We start from the raw sequence: 23768 nt of genomic DNA on the forward strand, positions 1-23768 counted from the left end.
TTATTCTGATTGCTTTATATATTTTTTTACAAGCACTGGCATAAAAAATACTGTTTTTTTAAATACTTTATAGAATGTCCACTTTTACATGCATTTACTTACTATCTATACTTCTATACTATTATATAAAGCTGAAGAGTTTGTTTGTTTGTTTGAACGCGCTAATCTCAGGAACTACCGGTCCAAATCGAAAAATTATTTTTGCGTTGGATAGCCCTTTATTCGTGGAGTGCTATAGGCTATATATCATCACGCTATACCCAATAGGAGCGGAGCAGTAATGGCTCATCTTAGGAAATACCGGTCCAAACTGAAAAAATATTTTTGCGTTGGATAGCCCTTTGTTCGTGGAGTGCTATAGGCTATATATCATCACGCTATACCCAATAGGAGCGGAGCAGTAATGGCTCATCTCAGGAAATACCGGTCCAAACTGAAAAATTATTTTTGCGTTGGATAGCTCTTTGTTCGTGGAGTGCTATAGGCTATATATCATCACGCTATACCCAATAGGAACGGAGCAGTAATGGTTAATCTCAGGAACTACCGGTCCAAACTGAAAAATTCTTTTTGCGTTGGATAGCCCTTTATTCCTGGAGTACTATAGGCTATATATCATCACGCTATGACCAATAGGAGCGGAGCAGTAATGAAACATGTTGCAAAAACGGAGAAAATTATTAGTTTTGAGAGCTTCCGTTGCCTGCGCTGCGTAAACGGTTAAAGTTATGCAACAATGATGTATGACGGGATTATTCCTCTTAAAATGTTCTAAAATATATATTATTAAACAAAGTCAAGTACATCCCGTTTCAAACAGGCCAATGGTTGTATCGAATTCAAAAAATTATTATTATGTGTGTATACTCGAGGCAATGGATTAACGGTTACTCCGTGGCGATTGATATGAATCCACTCATTTATGTTAAAATTATATGAATTATTCAGTATTTTAGTAGATGGATTTACTTTTAATTAGCAGGAAAATAATATACAGCCAAACGACAAATTTGTAATCTGCTTATATTATTTTTAAATTCAAATTTTGGCGAGTTTGGATGTTGTAAGTTAGAAGTTATCGCAGAAACTCCTGAACGGATTGGATGACATTTGACTTTTTTATTACATTAGTAAGCAAACGAGCAAGTGGTACGCCTGATGGTAAGCAGCATCCACCGCCTTGGACTTTGCAATGCCAGAGGCACAGCAAAGCCGTTGCCTACCGGGAGGTGAACACTCTTTCTAAGCCTCGTTTAAATAAGGACAAGTCATAGTACTCGAAGAACACGATGCAGGGAGTTCATTCCAAAGTTTGCACGTGCGCAGAGGAGAGGAGAGTTACGAGAGAGTACACCGAAAGAATTTATATCTATTTATATAAAAATGAATCCCTATTTCCCTTCGTCACGCCATCACGCGCGAACGGCTGGACCGATTTCACAATTTTTTTTTTGTTGTGTTTGTTATTTTCTGGAGAAGGTTTTTTATGAAAGGAAAAAAATCAAAAATTGCACGGAAAATTAGAAAGTTTAAGAAAACTTAACGAAAATATTAATTTTATATACTTAACTGTCAATTGTTTGAAATAACTGTCAGTGATTGACAGAATGCGCGCTGCAAATTCATAGTTAAGACGGGACAACATCTATCGGGTCAACTAGTAAAATAAATATGTATTTCATTCGTGTGAAGCTGCGACCAAATCTAGTAAACTAATAAATATATAATGCACGTGACTGTATATAATATGTCAACTTGGTATGCAATTTCATTGATCGAAATACATTTATATGATCGCGTTGTTCCAGGAAGTGACAAATATTTGGAAAGCAATGTTTTTATTCATGACGAAATACTTACTGCCACCTTCCCCAAATACCAGTAGGTATTGGACATATAAAGATAGTGAATATTTTATAATAATATCGTTTACTGCAAGAACTCGTTAACTCACATATACAAAATTATGAATTTAGCCACTTTTAGTTATAGTTATATTGTTTTCCGTCTATCGTCTTAAATATAATTATCATCCTAAATATAATTTTTATTCTTAAAATCAAGTGAGTATGTTAACCCGGCGAGCATGTGGTGAAAAAATGTAACAAGAAGTATGAGGCAGGGTATGACATACCCCTTAAAAAAAATGGCTATAAAACTTGTTTCTGAAGAAGTATTATACTATTTATTTTTGGTATAATAAGAAAATACCATCATAACGCATTGGAAATAAAACAATCGCGCCATTTTAACAATTTTATTTTTTACCTCGATGGAAATAAGTCACTTTGAATTTCAAACAAACACTTTCAGTCTCTTAAAACTAAAAGGAACTAAAGTAAAACCAGTTTTATGATAAAAAACTTAATGGTATGATAGAATATGAAATAATTTTCTTTATAAACTAAAAAAATCACAAAAAATTTAGGAACATCTTAGGAACTGGAGATAAAATCTGTGCAGTTTTTGCAAAAAACATTGCATGCTCCACACTAATAGCCTTTCCTCAGCTTGTTCATGAGTATTTTGTCTTATGATTATTTTTGTTGGGGTAATCTCTACATCTAATAAAATGACCAGGAACATTTTGAGTCGATGAAAGTGATTCGTTGATCTGGGAAGAAATTCTCTGACGTATATAAATCGAAATATATATTTTTTGTCATTTCTTATCTTCAGGTGTTCGTAAACTAAAGCCAAGCCTAAGTTACGGATGAAATCGGTCCATTTAGTGTCTTTGCCCTGATTTTCACGAGAACATAGGACCCCTGGGGCCCGTGGGCCCCTCTCAGGGGATCCGCAAGTAAAATAAAAGTTAAAAGAAAAACTATAAAGTGCACGCTTTTGCACTCTTGTATATCTAAAAATAAATACAGAAGTAAACTGCTAGTAAAAACAAATTTAAGAATCAGGAACAACATCAACCCAAACATTACGACTTTGGTCGCAAAAAAGGTCGCATAAGGTGGCATTAGTGGTCCGCACTAAATAAAAGTTTGCGAAACCCTGTTCTAGTAAGTACATCTTCTATCATAGACCGAAGTTGTTTTTTTCTATTTTCAACATCCATTTTCTATTAAAATCTACAATTAAACAAAGAAAATAAGTTAAAATAGCAGAAAAAGCAATTTTAGTTTTGTCACACCAGCAATGAGGCGGGGTATCACGTACCCGAACTCAGTTTGCAAGCGTGTAACTCGAATGCAGGTTGCCGCGACACTGTGATCACCCCACTATTACCTTCCGCAACCCTGTAACTCCAGCTACTCAAAGAGACTATAAGTTTGAAAGTCAGGCACAAAAAATATACGCCAGTAATTAACATGGGGGGTATGACATACCCCGCCACACGCTCGCCGGGTTAAATATTATGTTATGTTCAGGTTGTTATAAACTTTACTTGATGATTTTTTGCCATTTGTAAGTTTTTGCAGTAAATCGAAATAGCTGGCGTTGAAAAACCGTGTTTCTCGGGTAGATTTTGTTGGATTTAATTTATCCTGAGATGCCATGGTAACGTAGCCAACCTATTATCTCTACTTAGGGGTAGGCAAAGTGTGCTTAGTGCACCCACTTATCGCCTTCTGCATTCCATGATATAGAGGCTGAGCTTATCGCCATATCGAACATTCTAAATTCAAAAATTTTCGATTTGGCGTTAAGCTATATATTACATAAATATCGTATAAATATTATGAATTTTATTTCTTGGTAATCATCAAAAATATTTATTTACTACTTATAATTAAGACCATAATTTCCAAACAACTACGAAAAATTTTGTTTGATAATTTAATTGAAATAAACAACTGAGCTGAAATAAATCCGCAATGTTTTCCGTGTAGTTTAATTTTGTATTTCAAGTAATCGAAAAATATTTGAACATCAATTTATAACTAAATATAAATACTTTTCTTTTAGTAAAAAAAAAATGGTATTTTCCTTAAAACTTAACTCATTAACCTTAAAGTAAACATAAAAGATAAAATACCATTTCATATTTACTTACAACACATTAGTGAAAGATATCTCATGATAAGATAAGAATTGATTCGTTGGAGTATTAAAAAAAAAAGTAAGTACGCGAAAGTTTGAAGGATTTTTTATACAAATGACGATTTAGGTTGCTAAATTATTTAAATGACAACATCCACACTGCCAAAGTCTTCTCAGGGAAAATTTGTATAGGGAACTATTTGAGAGGTACCGGCTTTATTAAACGCAGAAAAAAATAAGCTATAAAATTACATTGTAAAGAAAGTATCTATAGAGAAATTATGAATTAAAACTTCACCCAAAAAAATAGAATACCCGTTCTCTAAAATGAAAAAACGCAAACGCACTTCCTTACTTCCCATCACTAACAATAGATTAAAGAACCGCGCACGTGTTAACTGTTCGCAAAACGCGGCCATTGCCGGTTAGTAAGCTCGAAGCATCCGAGCCGGTCTCATGTTGGCGCCATTTCTCTGCGCCGGCGCATGAACGTACGCGCATCGTGACATCGATGTTGTGTGAATGTGAAAATGTGATGTGATTTGTTGTTGTGTGACATTTGTGTTATACCAGCAATATGTATCGAATTTTGTGAGTATTACGCAGTACTTGTTTAAAATATAGGGATTTTTCTATAACATAATTAAAAAAATACTATTACTTACAAATTCTGTAAATAGTCTTTTTATGGAAATAAAATATTGAATTTGTTAATATTTTTAAAATATTGATAGTCATTTAAATCAGTGGGGTTTTTCATAACTATATTAAAAAGTTGTAAAGAGTATTAAAATACTCCAATGGAATAAACAATATATTATATCAATTTCTTGCGTATAATAAATTTTATGTTATTTTCGAATGTTGAATATCACATTTTTTTTAATTATCCATTTCTCTAGATCTCTACATCTGTTTAATATTTTATCCGTGTGTAACTATAATCGTTACTTCATTACCATCGAATAAGGAAAACACATTGTTAAATAGTTTTAGCACGAATTATCTAAAAAAAGAGAAATAGTTGGCTCACTTTTACAAAGTCCTATGTTAACATTTAATAATTATTTAAAAAAAAATAGAAGCAAAAATGATAAATATAGAATACACAATAATTCATGGTTCTTCGTTTGTTTATCATTTGAGTTCATTGGAAAATTTTACCGCAAAATACATAAATCAAATTGTTACAAAAATAATACAGAACCTTGTAATAATGAGCCAGCGATATATTAAAATATAAAACGAGTCCAAATGTTAATAAACTTAACATGTCCATATTTGCATAAACAATGCAATCATGAATATCTTATGCGGCGCTATGATAATATGCTTCCTTTGAGCTTATCCTAAACAATATGTTGTAAATATGGTATATGTTCTTAGTAATTAAATAAAGTTAGTAAAAAGATGTTATTGACATGAGTGTTTATTTCGGACTAAAGAGAAGTAACTATGGCAAATAAAATACAATTAGTTCTAAAAATAGAACATATAAAAAATAATAAGTCACGACGAAGGTTACAATCTCCAACAGCCGCCCTTAATCGCAGTTGTGACAGAAACAAAACAAATAAAATAATTAAGTTTCTAAACCTAAGTTAACTACACATCGTTTGTGTGCTAGAGGTCCGAGGGCCTTCGTTAGTACATCAGCAGGCTTATCGTTACTTTTATATATTCTAACTTAACAATGTTATTAGATACCTTTTCCCTAATAAAGTGAAACCTAGTATCTATATGCTTCGTCCTGCTGTGGTGTACAGGATTTCGAACAAGATTAATGGCACTTTGGCTGTCAGAAGCTAAGTTAACTGAACAAAGTATACCTGTTATCTCGTATATAAACCGACGTAAGTAACACGCTTCCTTCGTGGCAGACGCTAATGCCATATATTCTGACTCGGCCGAACTTAACGCAACAGTAGGTTGCTTCTTGGATTCCCATGATACTGGACCTCCACTTAACTTGTAAACATAACCGGTGTATGACCTTCTGTCGATTGGACAGTTTGCCCAGTCTGCGTCACAAAACCCTTTAAAGGTTCTCTATTCTTCCTGTAAACCAATGAATAGTTTAGGGTACCTTTTAGGTATTGCAGAATCCTTTTAGCAGCATTCCAGTGTTCTTTAGTAAAACACGTATTAAATTGACTTAAATAGCTCGTGGCGTAAGCGATGTCTGGTCGTGTGTTTACCGCTAGATACATGAGGCATCCTATTAAGTTTTGATAAGGATAAGACTCACCGACTTGACCATCCATTCTTTTTCCATATTCTTTTAATTAATGGAGTATCCACGGCCTTACAATCCTTCATATTAAATTTTTCTAATATAGAAAGAATATAATTTCGCTGGTTCAACCTTATACTCTCGGAATCACTTTCAACTTGTAGTCCCAAATAACATTTCAGTATTCCGAGATCTTTTAATGAAAAATATTTCGACAAATCATTCTTGACAGTGTCAAATGTCAAATCAGAATTAAAGAAGACTATTATGTCATCAACAAAGATTCCTAATATTACAAGTTCTTTACCAAAAGTTTAGTATACACACAAGGTTCGGAAGGAGTTCCTATGAAACCTATTTTAGAAAGCGTTTCATTTAACTTTTATTCCAAGCTCGCGGTGCCTGTTTAAGACCGTAAAGAGATTTCTTCAATAAACAAACTTTGTTTTCTTTACCCTTTTCAATAAAACCAAGAGGTTGCTCCATGTAAACTTCTTCTTCTAAATCTCCGTTAAGGAAAGCTGTATCGACATCTAAGTGCTTCATTCTCAACTTCATATCTGCAGCTATCGCAAACAACGTGCGGAGGGAAGAATGACGAATCACTGGTGCGAACGTCTCCTTGTAGTCTACACTTTCAACTTGATGAAAACCTTTGACGACGAGTCTCGCTTTATACTTGATAATATTACCATAAGCATCCCTTTTAATTTTGTAAATCCATTTACATGGTATAACCTTTTGTTAGGTCTATCTACTAAATTCCATGTATGGAGTTTCCTTAAGGAACTATACTCATCAACCATAACATGTTGCCACTTATCAGCATCATCGGCATGAGTAGCTTCGTAATATGTCGTAGGTTCATTAGAATCTACCATTGACGTATTGTAAGCTTTATAAAAATTTGTTGCTTTTCTATCTCTGGAAGGGTATCTGCGCTCAGGGTGCGATTCCTGTTCCAAATTCGCTGTCACTTCTTCCACACTAGGCAGTCTTAAGCCACTGAGAGACTCTCGTTCTTCCAGAGTCACTGACTCTTTTGTACTTTCTAGATTTACTGGTAAAGTTGCTTCAGCCGCCGGGCTGATATTCTCATCACAGTCATAGAATTGACAGTCATGATCAAACTCAGACTCAATCTCTTTTGCTCATCAAATAACAATATAGATTTTGACTGTGCGACAGATTGCTTCTGCTTTAGCGCTGTAAAGCAATTTTCAAAAAGGTTGCATCTCTGGATATAATAACTTTTCGTGGGTTAGCAGGGTCCCTAAAAATATAAGTGCCTGGATTTTCAGAATAACCGACGAAAATTGCTTCCTGTGCCTTGACATCTAATTTCTTCCTGTGACACGAAGGTATATGGACTAGAGCTCTACAACCAAATACTTTTAGATGGCTAAGATCACCTTTTCGTCCATACCATTTGTCATAAGGAATTTGTCCACCTAAGGCTCGATGAGGAGACCTATTCTTAAGGTAAATGGCAACTTGGAATGCATCTTCCCAGAATGCTTTCGGTAGTGAACTTTCAGCTAGCAACGTTCTTGCCTTTTCTGTAACCGAACGATGGGTGCGTTCCGCTACTCCAACTTGCTGAGGACTATAAGGCGTCGTTGTTTGATGTTCTATACCTTTTGAAGCAAGATAATCAACAAACTCTTTATTCACGAACTCCTTACCTCCATCAGTCCTAATTGCTTTAATTGTTTTATCTAACTGATTTTCAACAAAACATTGAAACACACAAAATATATCTTTGACTTCTGTTTTAGAAGAAATAAAATAAGCAAACACTTTTCGCGTATAATCGTCTACTATTGTCAACATATATCTATTTCCTTGAAAAGAAGTTGTAGACACCGGTCCCATCAAATCCATATGGATCAGTTCCAAGGGGAAGTAGCCTTATTAAACGCTAACTTTTCAAAGGTTTTCTTGCTTGTTTACCTTCCACGCAAGCGATACAACTAGTTTTATCTACTCCTGTATACTTTATACCTACCTTGTGATTTTTCAGTTGGTTCATGCCTATACGACACAAATGTCCTAACCTCTTATGCCAAATTTGATAACTATCCTGACAGCCAGAGTGCACATCTTGTGTCAAATAATTATCCGCCACATTCTCGGAAACATCTCCAGATTCATGTGACATTTTCAGACTATTACTATTTCCTAGTCACACAAAAAATATATACAACTTTATTTTACTAAATAACGTGAAAAAACTAAGAACTAAGCGTTCGTGCTGATAACGTGTTGTAAATATGGTATATGTTCTTAGTAATTAAATAAAGTTAGTAAAAAGATGTTATTGACATGAGTGTTTATTTCGGACTAAAGAGAAGTAACTATGGCAAATAAAATACAATTAGTTCTAAAAATAGAACATATAAAAAATAATAAGTCACGACGAAGGTTACAATCTCCAACACAATATACACATTAAACCTTAATTAGAAAATATAATGTAATCAAAACAATTCTACTGAAACCGGTCACTCCTTACTTAACGTTTTTTAGGAATTTTATCTTACTTCTCACTATCTTACTTATATTATAAATACGAAAGTTTGTGACCATGTCTGGATGTTTGCTGAGGTAACTGAAGCTGAACGGATTTGGATCAAATTTGGCACACAGATAAACCATATCCCGGATTAACAGATAAACATTTTGTTCCTTTAATTTGATTGTATAGGAAATAATAGGATTTGTAAATAAATGGCACTGACGTCGTTCAGGTAGCGACATAAATCGATACACTGTTTTAGTTACTTTTGTAGCAGAAAAGGCTTACACGCGGGTGACGCCGCGAGCAACACATAGTTATTTATAAAGTTCGCTAAAATACCTTTGTAATATCGACAATCATTTTTTCTATCTTAATCGAAAAACCATCAAAGAGCTAAACTCAATGTATTGATAATTTCATGGGTAAAACGCCATTATAAAACTCCAGAGTCCGAACAATTAAAATTAACACTTTCCAAATTTCTAAAATCAAACTTCCGACATCTTTAACAAACACGGCTATAATACAAGGAAAAGTTCTCACAGAACATTCAGCAAACAGAAAATTGTAGTTATATACAATTGATTCACATCTTACTGTTAATATCAGACAGTGATGCGTGATTTGTAAATTTAAAACTTAGTTGCTACTCGATGTCATGCGCACTAGACACTAGCACACTGTTAGTCGCACAAGTGACAGTTTTAGGTTTGGATAGGTGAGTTTCTTGTTATATAAATACATAAAAATAATATCAGCCCTGTATTATATACTGTCCCACTGCTGGGCATAAGCCTCCTTTACTATTGACAGGGCCTTAGTCCACCACGCTGGCCTAGTACGAATTGGCAGACTTCAGATACCCTCAAAATTCTTGGAAAATTTCTCAGGTATAAACGTTTCTTCACCGTTAAAGCAAGCGATAATTCACAAAGTAAGAATACCCACATAACTTCAGAAAAGTCAGAGGTGCGTGCCCTTGAGTTTTTAACCTGCGGACATTCGTCTCGGCAGTCCGTTCCACTCTCAATTAAGCTATCTCTGCTCTTCGCTCACGTTTCTTGTTACTCTCCGTAATATTTGGAATATTGTATTCGTTTTGTCTTTAATTAAATTACTATTATCATCAAGTATGATATTATTGACTTATTTCGGCGTATCTTAGTTTATCAAAGGGGTTGATATTTAATTTGATAGACAAGAAGTAGTAACTAGACAATTTGAGAATGATGTACGTACGTTTTGATAACTATAATTCGGCCACTCCTCAAAATATCTTCACGTATTTCTATTTTTATTATGAGTATGTGACTGCAGTCCGGAGTAAATTTAAGATTTATTCGCAGTATTATTCAACTCTGAGAGTCAGAATATCTCTTTTATGGATACTTTTAACAAAATACCTACATTTCCGCTAAACCACATCTCACAGAATCTATTTTTTATGTTATTTGTAACCAACAAAAATATTTCCATATGAATAATCTATTTTGCCATTACTTATATCTTGACTAAAAAGACGACTTAAACATATTATAAATTAATTAATATGTTAAGGAAATTTAAATATAACTACATAAAAATAATTACGCCTGACCTAAAATTAAACTAGGTCGTCATATTTCCTTTAATTTAATACTATTAAGAACATTTGCAACACATTAAACATTAATAAACATCCTATTTCATGAGTCAATATATAAATTGAGTACTAAAACTGGATACTTCAGGAAAATGATTTGGCATCGACAGAATTAGCGCTTGTATTGAGAAGCCATAAATAATTTTGTTAATTAACGTTGCAATATAGGACATCGAGGCAAAATTAGTTCCAGCCCCAGCTGCATGATAATTCGTGAAGTAAAACAAAATTTAGTCTTCAACCGAAAATGATAGAAAACTGCATTTCATGCAATACCAAATAAGAAAGAAAGAAAGAAAAGTAAATACGTTTATTGCGGTAACTCACACTAATACTAACTAACTAACTAAACTCGTACTATTAATAGTTACATATATTATATGTAACTATTAATAGTAATTAAAATCAAATGTGGACAAATTAAAAAATAAATTTATGACTTACTTTCTACGAATGTATTATAAAGTCGCAGGTTTGAGATTTTCTCATACTCGTGACCTTTAATAGACGTTTGTTGCATCTTCGTAAAGTTTTCTGTTAAACAGTTGTGTTGGTTACATATTTACTATTGCAGTATGTGTAATTTTACTCTTTACTTATTTAATGTGTAACTTTCTGTTCCTATTCAACAAAAAAAGGAAAATGATTGAAATAGCCTAGGCGGAGGGAACAATTAGAAAATGAGTAGAAGAAATTGAATGCTGATTTCATTCTAATAATTTAGAAAATTATTCTGGTGACTTCAATATGAAAGATCACAAACAGAATTGTTCATTCAATGTGTCTTTTTTCGAACTTTTAAAGTAATATTATGTTAAATATATTATATATAAATACAAATAAAGCCATTCAAGGTGATATTGTTTATTTTATATAAATTTAAACAGACCACAGAACTAGGATTAGTAATGCTGTAATGTACGTCGGCCTTGTTCCCAAGATTTATTGTTTTGCGAGCTTAAGAGTTGAATATTAAATGTTTCTACATTTTATGTGCTAAAGACATTTACTACAATACTGTGGTTAATACTGACTAAATGTTTTTTTTTTTGCTTTGAATGCTTTTTGTCGCCTGATGGTAAGTGATTCGACCGCCCATAAACAGTAGAAACACCATCCAACACCTTTAATTACAAAGTATCGTTTTGTATTTCACTGCGCTCGCCATCCTGAGACACGAGATGTTAAGTCTTATTATTAATATAACTATTAGTTACACTGGCTAAGGCTACTGGCTAGAAAGCGGCAAAAATAGACATTCTTTCATGCTTCATGCATGCTGCATTCTATATTCTTTCTCTTTATAAACAAATTATCAACGAATACATTTCTATCTAAATAATAGTTGTTTTAACCATTTTATTTAAAACGACAATTTTACATCGTATGATTTTGCTCACATTGGAATTCGATACTTACACCCGTATTCTAATAATTTTCTCGAAAATTCCTCAATCTTATCTCAATTGAGGTTACCTTGACAATTAATTCAAGGTGTCCTCGAAAACGGTATTCTTAGTTAAAGTTTGAGCTATACTAAAGGATCCTTCTGTGATGTTAGTGCCCATACCACTTTTACCCATAACATAAAATGTGCACGATAGTGTCTTTCCTAAAACGATAGGATGCTTGGAATACTGTGTCGTCGTAAAATTCTATCGGGTTTCCTGCATCTCCTAAATAACGCCGTTCGGGATATTCTTATGGAGTACCGTACAACTATTGCAGGAATCATTGGAAATCCATTTTTAACAGACTTGAAATAATATCAAAATAAAGTAATCAAATTGTAACACTGTTTACAAAGCTAATAACTTTCCTCGAGTCTTCCTTAAGTCGCGAGGTACCTTAAATTTGACAGTTGATTCCTTTCCTCGAGAAAGGAAAAGTATTGAGTGACGTTCCTCGAATCATGGAGGAGAGTTTTTTCAACTAAGAATACAGATTACCTCCAGTGAGGTTTAGTAGTGTCGAGGAATTTTCGAGAAAACATTTTAGAATACGGGTATTCGTTTCACTGCAAGCAAATGGCCCCACATAAATTATTTTCTTTAAACAATTTTTACAGCTAGTATAGGGGCAATAGATCAACATAAACATGTGGTATGCTAATGTGATTAATTATTTATGATATCGGTATTTCCATACAAAAGATTAGGTACATAAGATAGTTAGTCGTAACATAGTCTAACCTAGGTACTAGTATTTAATTTATCCAGGTTTATCATATTACGTCATTACATAAATGGTTAATTCATGAAACAGTAGAAATATATATATACTACGAAAATAACATGAGCTGTGAAATACTTCCTTTCTTCGTTTTAATTCGGCATTTTCGTGGCTCTTTAGTAAACAAACCTAATGTCATCATTCTAATCATCCTCCAAGATTCGCTGTTAAAAGGAGGCGATAGCCTAGTTGGTTGTGGAACGGACTGCCCAAACGAATGTCTGCAGGTTCGAAACCCAAAGGCACGCACCTCTATTTTGTCTAAATATTATGTATGTATTCTTTGTGAAATATAGCTTGCTTTAACGGTGACGGATAACATCGTGAGGAAACCTTCATATCTGGGAAGTTCTCTTTAGGAATTTCGAGGGCATGTGAAGTCTACCAATCCGCACTAGGCCTAGGTTAAGGTCTAATCCCTCTCCGTAGTAGAGAAGGCCCGTAACCAAAAATTGGACAGTACAGGGCTAATATTATTATAATCATCCTCCAAGATTCGCCGTGGCATTCCAATCATAAGGAAAATCATTACAAAAACAACTAACCATTCATTCATGTTTGCATCATTGGAAGGATATTAATTGATATCACCACACATGTTTCATCAATGATTGGCAGCTACTTAGAATATAAATTGTCATTTGGCTATAAAATCGACGCCCTGTTACGAATAACATATCCATGATTATTTAAATTTAGAATTCCATTTAAGTTTTAAATTTACCACCCAAAGTAATAGCAGTAACCAGAATACTTGGTAAGCTTACTAAGTATTCTGGAACCATCAGACTATTTTTTATCTGGCTATTTTAATATATCAAATTTAATTTACGTCTTTTTGCGTATGTCGCTTTAGCAACAATATAGATCTGCTACATTTTCGAAGTGAATTAATGGCAATGAGTACAGGCTCCTCTGCTTCACTGACTGCTTAGGTGGCGTACTTGTATTTCGGCACAACTGCAGTTCAGGTTTCAGATGCGATCTGGACATTGAGCTTTTCCACTTAGTATTAACCCGAAAACTGGAATTCGTACCCGATATGGCGGTAAACTCGCTTTTGTCATATCATGCCACGAAATACATACGAAGGAAAGCGGGTACATCAGTGGCGCCTCTGCCTATCCCTTCGAGGATAAAAGGCAGGAGTGTGAGTGTATGAATATTGACATATTGACTCTTTTTTATAGCTTCTTTTGTTAGGCATTATTGGAGTCGATGTTCGCTTTACGTAAGCATTTTTTATGAGTTAAGTTTGCGACGCTTCGGTTATATTAGTTTTACATTTATATTATCCATATATGCAATTTTATTCTGCATTTAGTTTCTAATAAGATATTTTAACCACAATATCCAAATTTGCAAATATTTTAGTAGTTGGTTTAATCCATTCTTTGATCTTTTTATATCAAATCATAGGCAAAGGTTTCTTAACTTTTTCCAATACAAAATAGATTGGATTCGACTCATCTGCAAAATATGCGAAACCAATACGTTTTTTAATACTAAAACCTCATGATTAAATAGATGTTATTCATACGCTTTTAGAATTCAGGTCTTTAACGTGTTCATGAATTATGGATAATTCTATTCTTTTAAATGTACTATAAGGAATATTTTTTATTTTGTTTGGATTAAGGTTGATATTTGAATAACAATGTGATCAGCAAAGTAGCAAGTAATATTGCAAGCTATTAAATATCAAGCATTTAGATAATCCTATTTTATTACAAAATCTTTTACTATAACTAGTAAGTCATAAAATAGCCGAACAAACTCAAACTGTAAATCATTTATACACATTATATATTATCGAAACATTTTTTATCTAAAATAATGTAAACCTTTCTTAGTTGAACTTATGAAGAAAAAAAAATTCCTGGCACAAAATTGTTTAAATTCAAATTAGTTTCAACTACTTATATGGCTGTCTGTACATTATTTATGCGCCAGCGACTCAAATAGTCCTCATTTCTTAGCATCCTAACTTAGAACGCTGTTTAATGTTCATCATGGTCAACATGGGCGCTCCAATGAATATGTAGTAAAAGTAAGATTTCCAAGAATAGGCTCTGTGTGCATTTTTCTAAAATAAAAGTAGATTGTATACAAGAATTACTTCAGTTTTCTGCCATATTTTATCCAAATTCATTAACCAGTTTCTGTGTTTTACGCAAAGAAAAATCCCGACAAGTATTCACATTATAATAATCATATATATAATATATCTACATATATACACACACGTTAAGTATATGACTAAATACAGGTGACGAATGGTAAAATCTTCCGAAAAGGAAGCCGATAGGAACTGTAGGGGCTAAATTGATTTTAGCCAACTGTGCTATAACTACATACATAACATAACATCACGCATTTTATCCCCGAAGGGGTATGCAGAGGCGCAACTAGGGCATCCACTTTTCGCCAAGTATGTTCCGTCCCATGATGTGATAGGGGGCGAGCCTATCGCCATATCGGGCACAAATTCCAGACTCCGGGCTGATACTGAGCAGAAAACCCAAATATCACTTTGCCCGACCCGGGATTCGAACCCAGGACCTCAGAGCGCTATTGTACCGGACGTGCAATACAACTACGCCACCGAGGCAGTCAGTGCTATAACTATTAATTATTTATTTACAAATAATATAATTTTTTACATAGCTGGCTTACATAATAATGTATATTATATTACGAAAGAGAAGCTCGTAGGAATTCGCTTAAATGGACTTAACGCCATTGATAAAAACTTTATATAACAAACATTTATTGGCAAATACCTACCGCGATACATTGTCACTACAAAAATTAATATTCATTATTTTATTTTTAACAGTATTATTAGTTTTTTATTCGGTAGTGGGTGGTCAACAGCCAAGTACGTATTTTATTTTAATGCAAAATTATGTTGATATAATCTGGCCAACAAGACGATACTCCGAATACAAATCAAGTAATACACATACTTTATAATTATTATTTATATTCGTACTATACCATCTATTTGATTAAGTATGGGCCGTATTGTGTTTAAATTTTTAACTTGTCGCTTCCTTTGTACAATGAGTCAATTAAATGCCTATTTTTCAATCATGAGACAAAAGTTTATTTAAATGATTACCTAAATAAATCAAGACGTCGCATTATTATCATAATACACTTGTATACTTATCGGCTTAGTATCAAAAATGTACTGTATGTGTTATCTAATAGTATCTCTAATAAAAACAATAAAAAAAAAATTGAATTGACTGCCGCGGTGGCGTAGTTGTACTGCATGCGCGGTACGGCAGCGACTAAGGTCCTGGGTTCGAATTCTGGGTCGGGCAAAGTGATATTTTGGATTTTTCTGCTTGGTATCAGCCCGGAGTCTGGAGTTCGTGGCCGTTATGGCGATAGGCTCGCCCCCTATCACATCATGGGACGGAACTCACTTGGCGAAAAGTAGGTGCCCTGGTTGCGCCTCTGCATACCTCTTCGAGGATAAATGCGTGATGCGTGTTTGTTCAAAAAATTAATGTGAGACGTAACAAAGAAATTTTAAAAGTCGAACTCGCTATTTATTTTTTTATTTTTTTAGGAAACAAACAGAACAAATTATGACTAAAAATAAATTAATGTAAATAAATTAAGGTTCTCAATCCAACACAGTTTCCACGTAGTAGACGAAAATTAATTAACAATATTGCAAATTCAAAAATTCAAAAAAGGAAACAAACAATCTCAATAAAATGTGGAAAATAATTCAAATAAAGCAAGTCTCTAAATTATCAACAATAGCAATTAATGCCTTCCTATACAAATAAAAAATATATCGTAAATAAATATATCGTTATCGAAGATTAAAGCAAACTTATTATTCTTAACAGTTGCTGTACTAATAAAAATATTAAAACCATAATTAGCTTTAGACGCGGGAGGTTAAAACAAACAATATACGAGGATTAACCAGACAGGCTTTCTTTCAAGAATTGCTATGTGATTAGATCTGACTTGTGTTTCGGGGTCAACTAGTGAACAGTAAGAGGCCGGTTAAAATCTGACAATATTATCTCGTTGTTGTGTGTCGTTTTCTTTTAGCATTGGTACATTGACTGCCGTGATGGTGTAGTTGTGGTACGATGCAGTGCCGAGGTCTTGGTTTCGATCCCCGGGTCGGGAAAAGTGATATTGAATTTTTCTACTCAGTATCTACCCGGAATCTGGACTTTATACTCGGGTATAAATTGAGTTTGTTTCTTTTTTTTGCAATTTTAATTTGTAATATTGTTAATTAATTTTATTTTATGGCGATAGGCCACTATCATATCATAGGACAGAATACAAAACTATAGAAAATTTGTGCAGCAGTTGCGCCGCTGCCTACCCAGTCAGTTATAAAATGCGTGAGTGTGTGTATGTCTTGTCGGAACATACAAATGGTCCACCTTTAGCAAGTGATCTTCACCGCCTATAATGTTAGTAGACCAAGTAAGCAGTTACCTTACCTGGCACTGGTAATAATATTATACATAGTGTTCATCGCGGTCTCCACACAAGTATGAAAAAATATCTCAGTTATGCGAGCTAAGCTAAATTAAGCTTTTTTTATACGAGCAAAGTGACCACACTGCATCTGCACCTAGTGGTAAGTGAAGAGGGTCCAATATAATACCGTCTGATGACAGATGATGAGCCCTCGACAGTCGACACAATTATGCCGGCCAAATGGAACCAGATATACACAGGCTGATTCTAGAATGCGACACACTTACGTGGGCCACTGTGGCCACTTATGTACGGTGGTCAATATCCGGGCGAATAAAAAATATATCCTACGACCAGCAAAGTTAGTTAAAAAGACAGTTTTCTTACAACCCGTATTAACATAGGAAATAAAATCCCGTGCCGGCCATAAATCAAAGGAACAGGAATTAAAGAAAAGAAAGCATTGTTTAAGCTTCTTTAAATTAACCAACAGTATCAATTTTCTGTAAGACAATAGTATTATATATAATGGTACTACATTGCAACATCAGTTCATTTTATCATACTAAGCATATTAATCAGCTATATAAATCTCTGGGGCAACAACAATGTTCATACAAGGAATAATTACGATAAAAACAGCCATCCAAGCGCAGCGGAGTTCATAATTTATGCAATAAATGTTGTGTGTAACCGTGTCTTATCTCAGTAATATGAGGCATCAGGATGTCGGTACATAAATCATGTTTCGGAATCGTATCAGCGAGATTTATTCAGTGTCGGAGTGTATCGGGTGACGAAGCGGTTCAAATTCAACTGCAGATCCGGATTGTGTAGGGTAATTCCGAATTACGTGATTTAAATGTGGAATTAATTACGAATTAGGTTTATAATTATATTGTTTTTTGTTTTAGGTTAGACTGTCTCGGTAGCATAATTGTTTTACGGTACTACTGTAGTGCTGATGATATCGATTTTTTATTTAGTATCAGCTCGAAGTCTGGAACTTAAAGCTGACATGTCGATAAGGTCGCCCGCCATCAATAGACGGAATACACATGGTGAAAAGTGGGTGCACCAGTTTAACCTCTGTCTACGTCTTCAGGGATATAGGGTGTCAGTATATGTGTGTTATAGTTCAGGTCCATAAAATATTTTCATTAGAATTAGTTTATTTTTAATTGATTCTAAGATAGCCCATATAACATATATAATGTAAGAAATAAAATATAATATCTAATTAATTCTTATTAATGATTGGGTTTTGAGTTCATTGGCATTACAGTGAAAGTTGATTTAATACTATGATAATATTTATATCGTATTGATAAACGGTGCATTGATCATTATTATAGTTCATTTATAAAGAGTTTAATAAAGAAGTAGGTCGGTTGTTGGTTGTTTGTAACTCTTTAATACAATAAACACTTCCCAAATTCCATGTTTCAAATCCTAATGTTTGGGTACTTACATCAATTTTATTATCTTATCTTGAACTGATTTCAATTCGCGTAAGTAATAAAAGCAGGAAAGTGATAGCTAAAATTTCGCTAAGGAATTAAAAATATTATTATATAGCAATGAACCAGTATACCATGTTTAAGTACACAAAAATAGCCAACATTTTGGCAAGGAATTACAATATAAAGACAAATTGTGACCTAAAAATTGAACACTATATCGTGGAAGACGGAGTTTATAAAAAAAGCTCTTATTCCAATAGCATATTAAAGCAAGTTTTTCATTACATTGTTTTGTTATGCTGTTCAATTAATATTTATTATGTCTATAGTTGTGTACCCTTACGTGTATATATTCTTTTTATTTCTTACCTTTACACATTGCTATTAACAGCAAAATCTGCCAGCATCGTCCAAATGACGCCTAGCAGCATAACAAGGTGATAATAAATCCGCTTTAGTTATGCACAGGAAACTCGTATGTCACTACGCAATTCCGGTCGAACCATTATTAGTCTAAGTGCAAACAAGCATTCATTACTATATAACATAGCTATACTTAACACGAGTTTAATTCAACAATTTGTCGCAGCGTATGAATGGGATATTGCTTACATTATCGCATCTGGATGCGCAGGCGCATTCTTGCATTAATTTTAAACAGACGATTTATTTATATCATTATAGTTTGCTGTAGCATGACTGGAACGTTTTTAAATATGATTGATGAGTTTTTACTCAAAGGAATATGTAATTTAATTACCGTAAAATAATTACTTTATAACTATAAGATTAAAAACCTTCATGACGCCTATGATAGCTTACTGGCTGGTAAATGATATCGGTTGTTTACTTGCTGTAGAATGGTCGTCAAATAGTTGTTCAGTCCCTGAGAATAGGGACCAAAATCCCCTGCAATTTGAGTCACACACATAAAATCCTTGTTAATGACATCACAGTCTGTTATCATGTGTGTGAATATGACTTGGTTCTATAATTAAATACTGCGTTCTATATTTAAATATCATTCCATGCCAAAGTATATTTCAGATTTTTTTTCGTGTATATTACAGAAATTAAGTCTGTCACAAAATGCACTTACTTTTTGTACATTTGCCAATTTATTTTTTTGCGTTTGCAACAGTTTTTGTATGTTTATTCATTTTTGAATAGCATATAATTATTTTCGTTTATTTGCGTCTTCAGTTTTAATACACTTTAGGTGCAAAAAATGGCTCCTTTTGAACGGTCCCTGTGACCTCTTTAGTGTTAAATTTTGGCAAAATTCTTAACGGATGCACACTTTACGGCATTGAACCAATTAAAAGTTAAAACCAAAAATAATTTTAATCCAGTATAGTAGTTCTTAATCGATTGGAAATAAGGTCTACTATCGTAACACTTTATCTACGTATGAGTTTTTTCTAGTCTATTTGGAATGTCAGTTAAAATAAGGTCAGCAGGGTACCTCATACATCAACCGCTAATCGCTTTTGCATCCTACATTTATTTTCGGTCATTGATAGCGATTGACTGATAATAAAATGTATATAACCGATAAGATGGCAGCTATCTGTCGGCTGATGTCTAGTAGTGAAAGTAATTTGACGTACAGCGTGTATCGTGTTATCGGACTATTTAATTTATTGATATATTATTAATTTTTTATGTTCTTTTTATTGCTTTTTAAAATGGCAGTATTTTGTTTGCTATAATGCTATTTTAGTATACATTTACATTAAACGTATATTATTGAGTAATCTCAATGTTATTATTTTAATTAGATTTTTATAAATAAAGCTAATGTTTATTTCTTTGAATGATTATGTATTTAAAAAAAAAAAGTTCAATAAGGCCAGCATATATGTTTTATACCAGCGTTCAGAAAGTATAAACGTGGTCATAGCGAGCGACGATATCTTCCAAACAACCGTTGGATAGATTTAAATAACCAGAAACAAAACTAGCGGGCAGGCTTTATCGAGTAATAAAAGGGATTGGAAATTTCATATAACGATAGTATAACATAGTTATGTTATACTATCTATATATATTATTAGTTAATAATATACATATAACATCAGTAAATACATACCTATAATAATACATAAACTACACAATTAAAATTATATACTACATTTTATCACGAAAAAGTATACTTATTTTTATAACTAGATACGTCTTCCACGCGGGCAGAGACGAAAACTAAACCTAGTTATAAACACTAAAGCTTTAATACACTCGATACAGCGTGGGTGCACTAGTTTCGCCCCTGCTTAGCTCCTTGGAGTTAAAGACATACTATATTGAAAAGATAATAATAATATGAAACAAGTTTATAAACAAGATAAGATAACATAGCGATCTTGTCGCTACCGACGATTTCTTAAAAATATGAGTGGAATTGGAATGGATTATCTTGGAGATAAATAGACTACAATAAACAGCAATAACAAAAAAACATTGTAATTTTTCTCTTTTCTGTGTATCATGTTCTGTAATTTATAGCTTAAACTGATTTTGAAAAGAACAACATCAGAGTTCTTGCTCGTTCTTCTCTAGTGAGAACCGCTTTCCGAACTGGTGGTAGAGTTAATATTGACGGAATCTAAATAATATATAACATTTTACAGATTCAAATAAATTATTTCATTTCATTTCAGATAATTAAAAAAAATATAGCATAACTTATTAATAAATATAGTATTTTTATGTGTCAATAAAATATATTTTAAAAACAAAATCCAATCTTTAAATTTAAACGTTTCGTAGAAATATTTATCACGACAAAAGATTTTGCTTTTATCCAATCTCATAAGAAACGGCAATAAATATTTGAACTCTTAACCCGCAAAGCCTGATTGGTGGACAAAAACATACCGTTGTTGAATTACCGATTTAATTCAATAAATAATAAGATACACAATTGTGTATATTATCTCGAGATTCGGTCATTATAAAATAAGGTAGCCAACAAGGACTAGTAGTGGCAAATGAGTCAAGCCTAATAACATTAAAACATATAAAATAAGGTAGCTGTCTCAACAAGGACTAGTATTGAAAAGCGAGTCGAGCTAACACCTAATAAAAAATTAATAATAACAAAAGAATATTGTACAGAGTTTATGAATCAATGTAATTACTTGCGATGGTTTATTCCTCATATATGTATGTTATACTGTACCTAGTATATACATATATGAGGAATAGATGATCACCCTCTCCCAGTGACCGTCCTGAGCCGAGGTTCGTAACTCCTTAGTGAGTTGCCCTCAGCATAGTCGCTTAATTTTCAAGGAGTGCGAGCGCTTAAAATACCCGAAGATGTAAGATATACAAAATAGGCCGTACAAAGAAGAAACGCGTCGTAATAATCTTAAAAATCGCACTTCTAACTCTTAGGGATGTAAATGAATTATTCCAAATACGTCTCTATTAAACAACTCTACGTATTAAATTACATAATAATTGCAACTAGGAATATTTCATTAAAGCTGATATTGTGGTGACGTAATAGTGTTTATAAGACATACCGGACCCTATAAAGGAGGAATGTTTTATAAATTATATCGACCGTTAAAAGCATTAAGCGACATTTACTAGTTAAACGCTAATTTCTTTTAAGCGACATATTATAATATTAATTCATACATTTGAGATCTATTTTTCTGCGTCTTTTGAATCTAGTTTCTAATTTTTCGAAAATATTGTCGCATAAGTTCATTTTTTTTATTGCTTTGAGTGACGAGACGAGCTTGTCGTTCGCCTGATGGTAAGCGATACGACCGTCCATAAACAGACATACATCATCCAACATCTTAAATTACAAAGTATAGTTCAGTTTTCCACTGCGCTTGCTATCCTGAGACGTGTTAATTCATTATGTCCAGCACACTAGCTACAATTCCTTTAAACCGGAATACAACAATGTCTACACACTGCTACTTGGCGGCAGAAATATACATAACGGTGGTACCTACCCAGGCGGACTCTCGCATATGAGAGACCATCAGTAAATTAGCTTTTAATCGTCATTATAATGATGTATACTAATATTATAAAGCTGAAGAGTTTGTTTGAATGCGCTAATCTCAGGAACTACTAAAGCGATTTTGTTTCACTATTAGGAAGCTATATTACTCTCGAGTGCTATAGGCTACTTTGTATCGCACAAAACGGAATTTTGAACGCAGCCGGGGCCGCGAATAAAACCTAGTCATTATTAATTATGCGGCATTATGCAGTTAATGTCTAGACGGTGTAGGTAAATTGTTTTCCTGCATTACAATTAAACCAATATTATCATTGCAATGGATTCTTAAACACCATATTTGTATCTACTTTTCGCGGAATACATGTTTATTTTTATTATAACTAACCACTATCGCCAGTACATTACGCGTTTACCTACCTGAAGCCCCGTGTAATATTTGCTAAGTTCATTCGCGAGCCAGTCTATCAATCTTACATTGCGTTGAGTCGTAAACAAACATTTGTTTTGCGCTCAATATTCTCTCATTACTTCTTACGTAGTTGTTATAAGGTACAGAATTGTAGATACCTTATTTTTGTAGGAGAAAGTTAGTCGCGCACTCTCACTAGAATTCTGGATGTTCTACTAAGGCTTAGTAACCATTTGACCCAGAAATGTAAGGCCGAAGAGAATTGAACACTCACTTTACGTTATCGCACGTGTTTTGTAAATATTTGTAAGGTATTTGTAAATATATGGAAATTGGGACATCCGGAAGGAAACATTTAAAATATTCTCAGAACACTAATACGCACTCTTAATAAAATAATGTCCTATTTCAAAATGGATAATTTACGGCAGTCGTCGGAAAACTAATTTTCGTTTGCTACCTTTTTTTTGAAGTTGCTATAAAATCGAGCTGATTAAAAATAGGTCAAAAATGAAACTTATAACATGAAAAAAAAAGGGAAAATACTAAAAGGTCGCAAACAGAAATTGGTTGTTTGACGATTCCCACAAATTGGCAATTTTAGAATGGGTCATTATTTTATTAATAGTAATAATCCTAGGGTTTTACAATACTAGACTACGTATTAATGTAATAGTACCACGTTAATTCGATACGGGCTGATGGGTATACCTAGCCAGTATGTACCAGACTGATATAGTTGGTCATGGATATAAAATACTTTGTTAGAGCTCATTCCATCAGCTATATATTTGTTTATTTCTAGCCTAAA

The 23768-nt window shown here is 33.4% G+C and overlaps 1 protein-coding gene across 1 annotated transcript in view; it reads left to right on the plus strand.

Annotated features, from left to right (window-relative positions):
• Nucleotides 1-4422: 4422 nt before the first annotated feature.
• LOC119193375 overlaps nt 4423-23768 on the plus strand; it is a 67247-nt gene continuing 47901 nt past the window's right edge. Inside the window, exon 1 of the mRNA XM_037446967.1 lies at nt 4423-4587. Coding sequence (XP_037302864.1) covers nt 4574-4587 — 14 coding nt within the window. The 5' untranslated portion in view covers nt 4423-4573. The remainder of the gene's footprint in view (nt 4588-23768) is intronic.

The sequence above is a fragment of the Manduca sexta genome, unplaced genomic scaffold, assembly GCF_014839805.1.
Source record: "Manduca sexta isolate Smith_Timp_Sample1 unplaced genomic scaffold, JHU_Msex_v1.0 HiC_scaffold_45, whole genome shotgun sequence".
Taxonomy (NCBI): Eukaryota; Metazoa; Arthropoda; class Insecta; order Lepidoptera; family Sphingidae; genus Manduca; species Manduca sexta.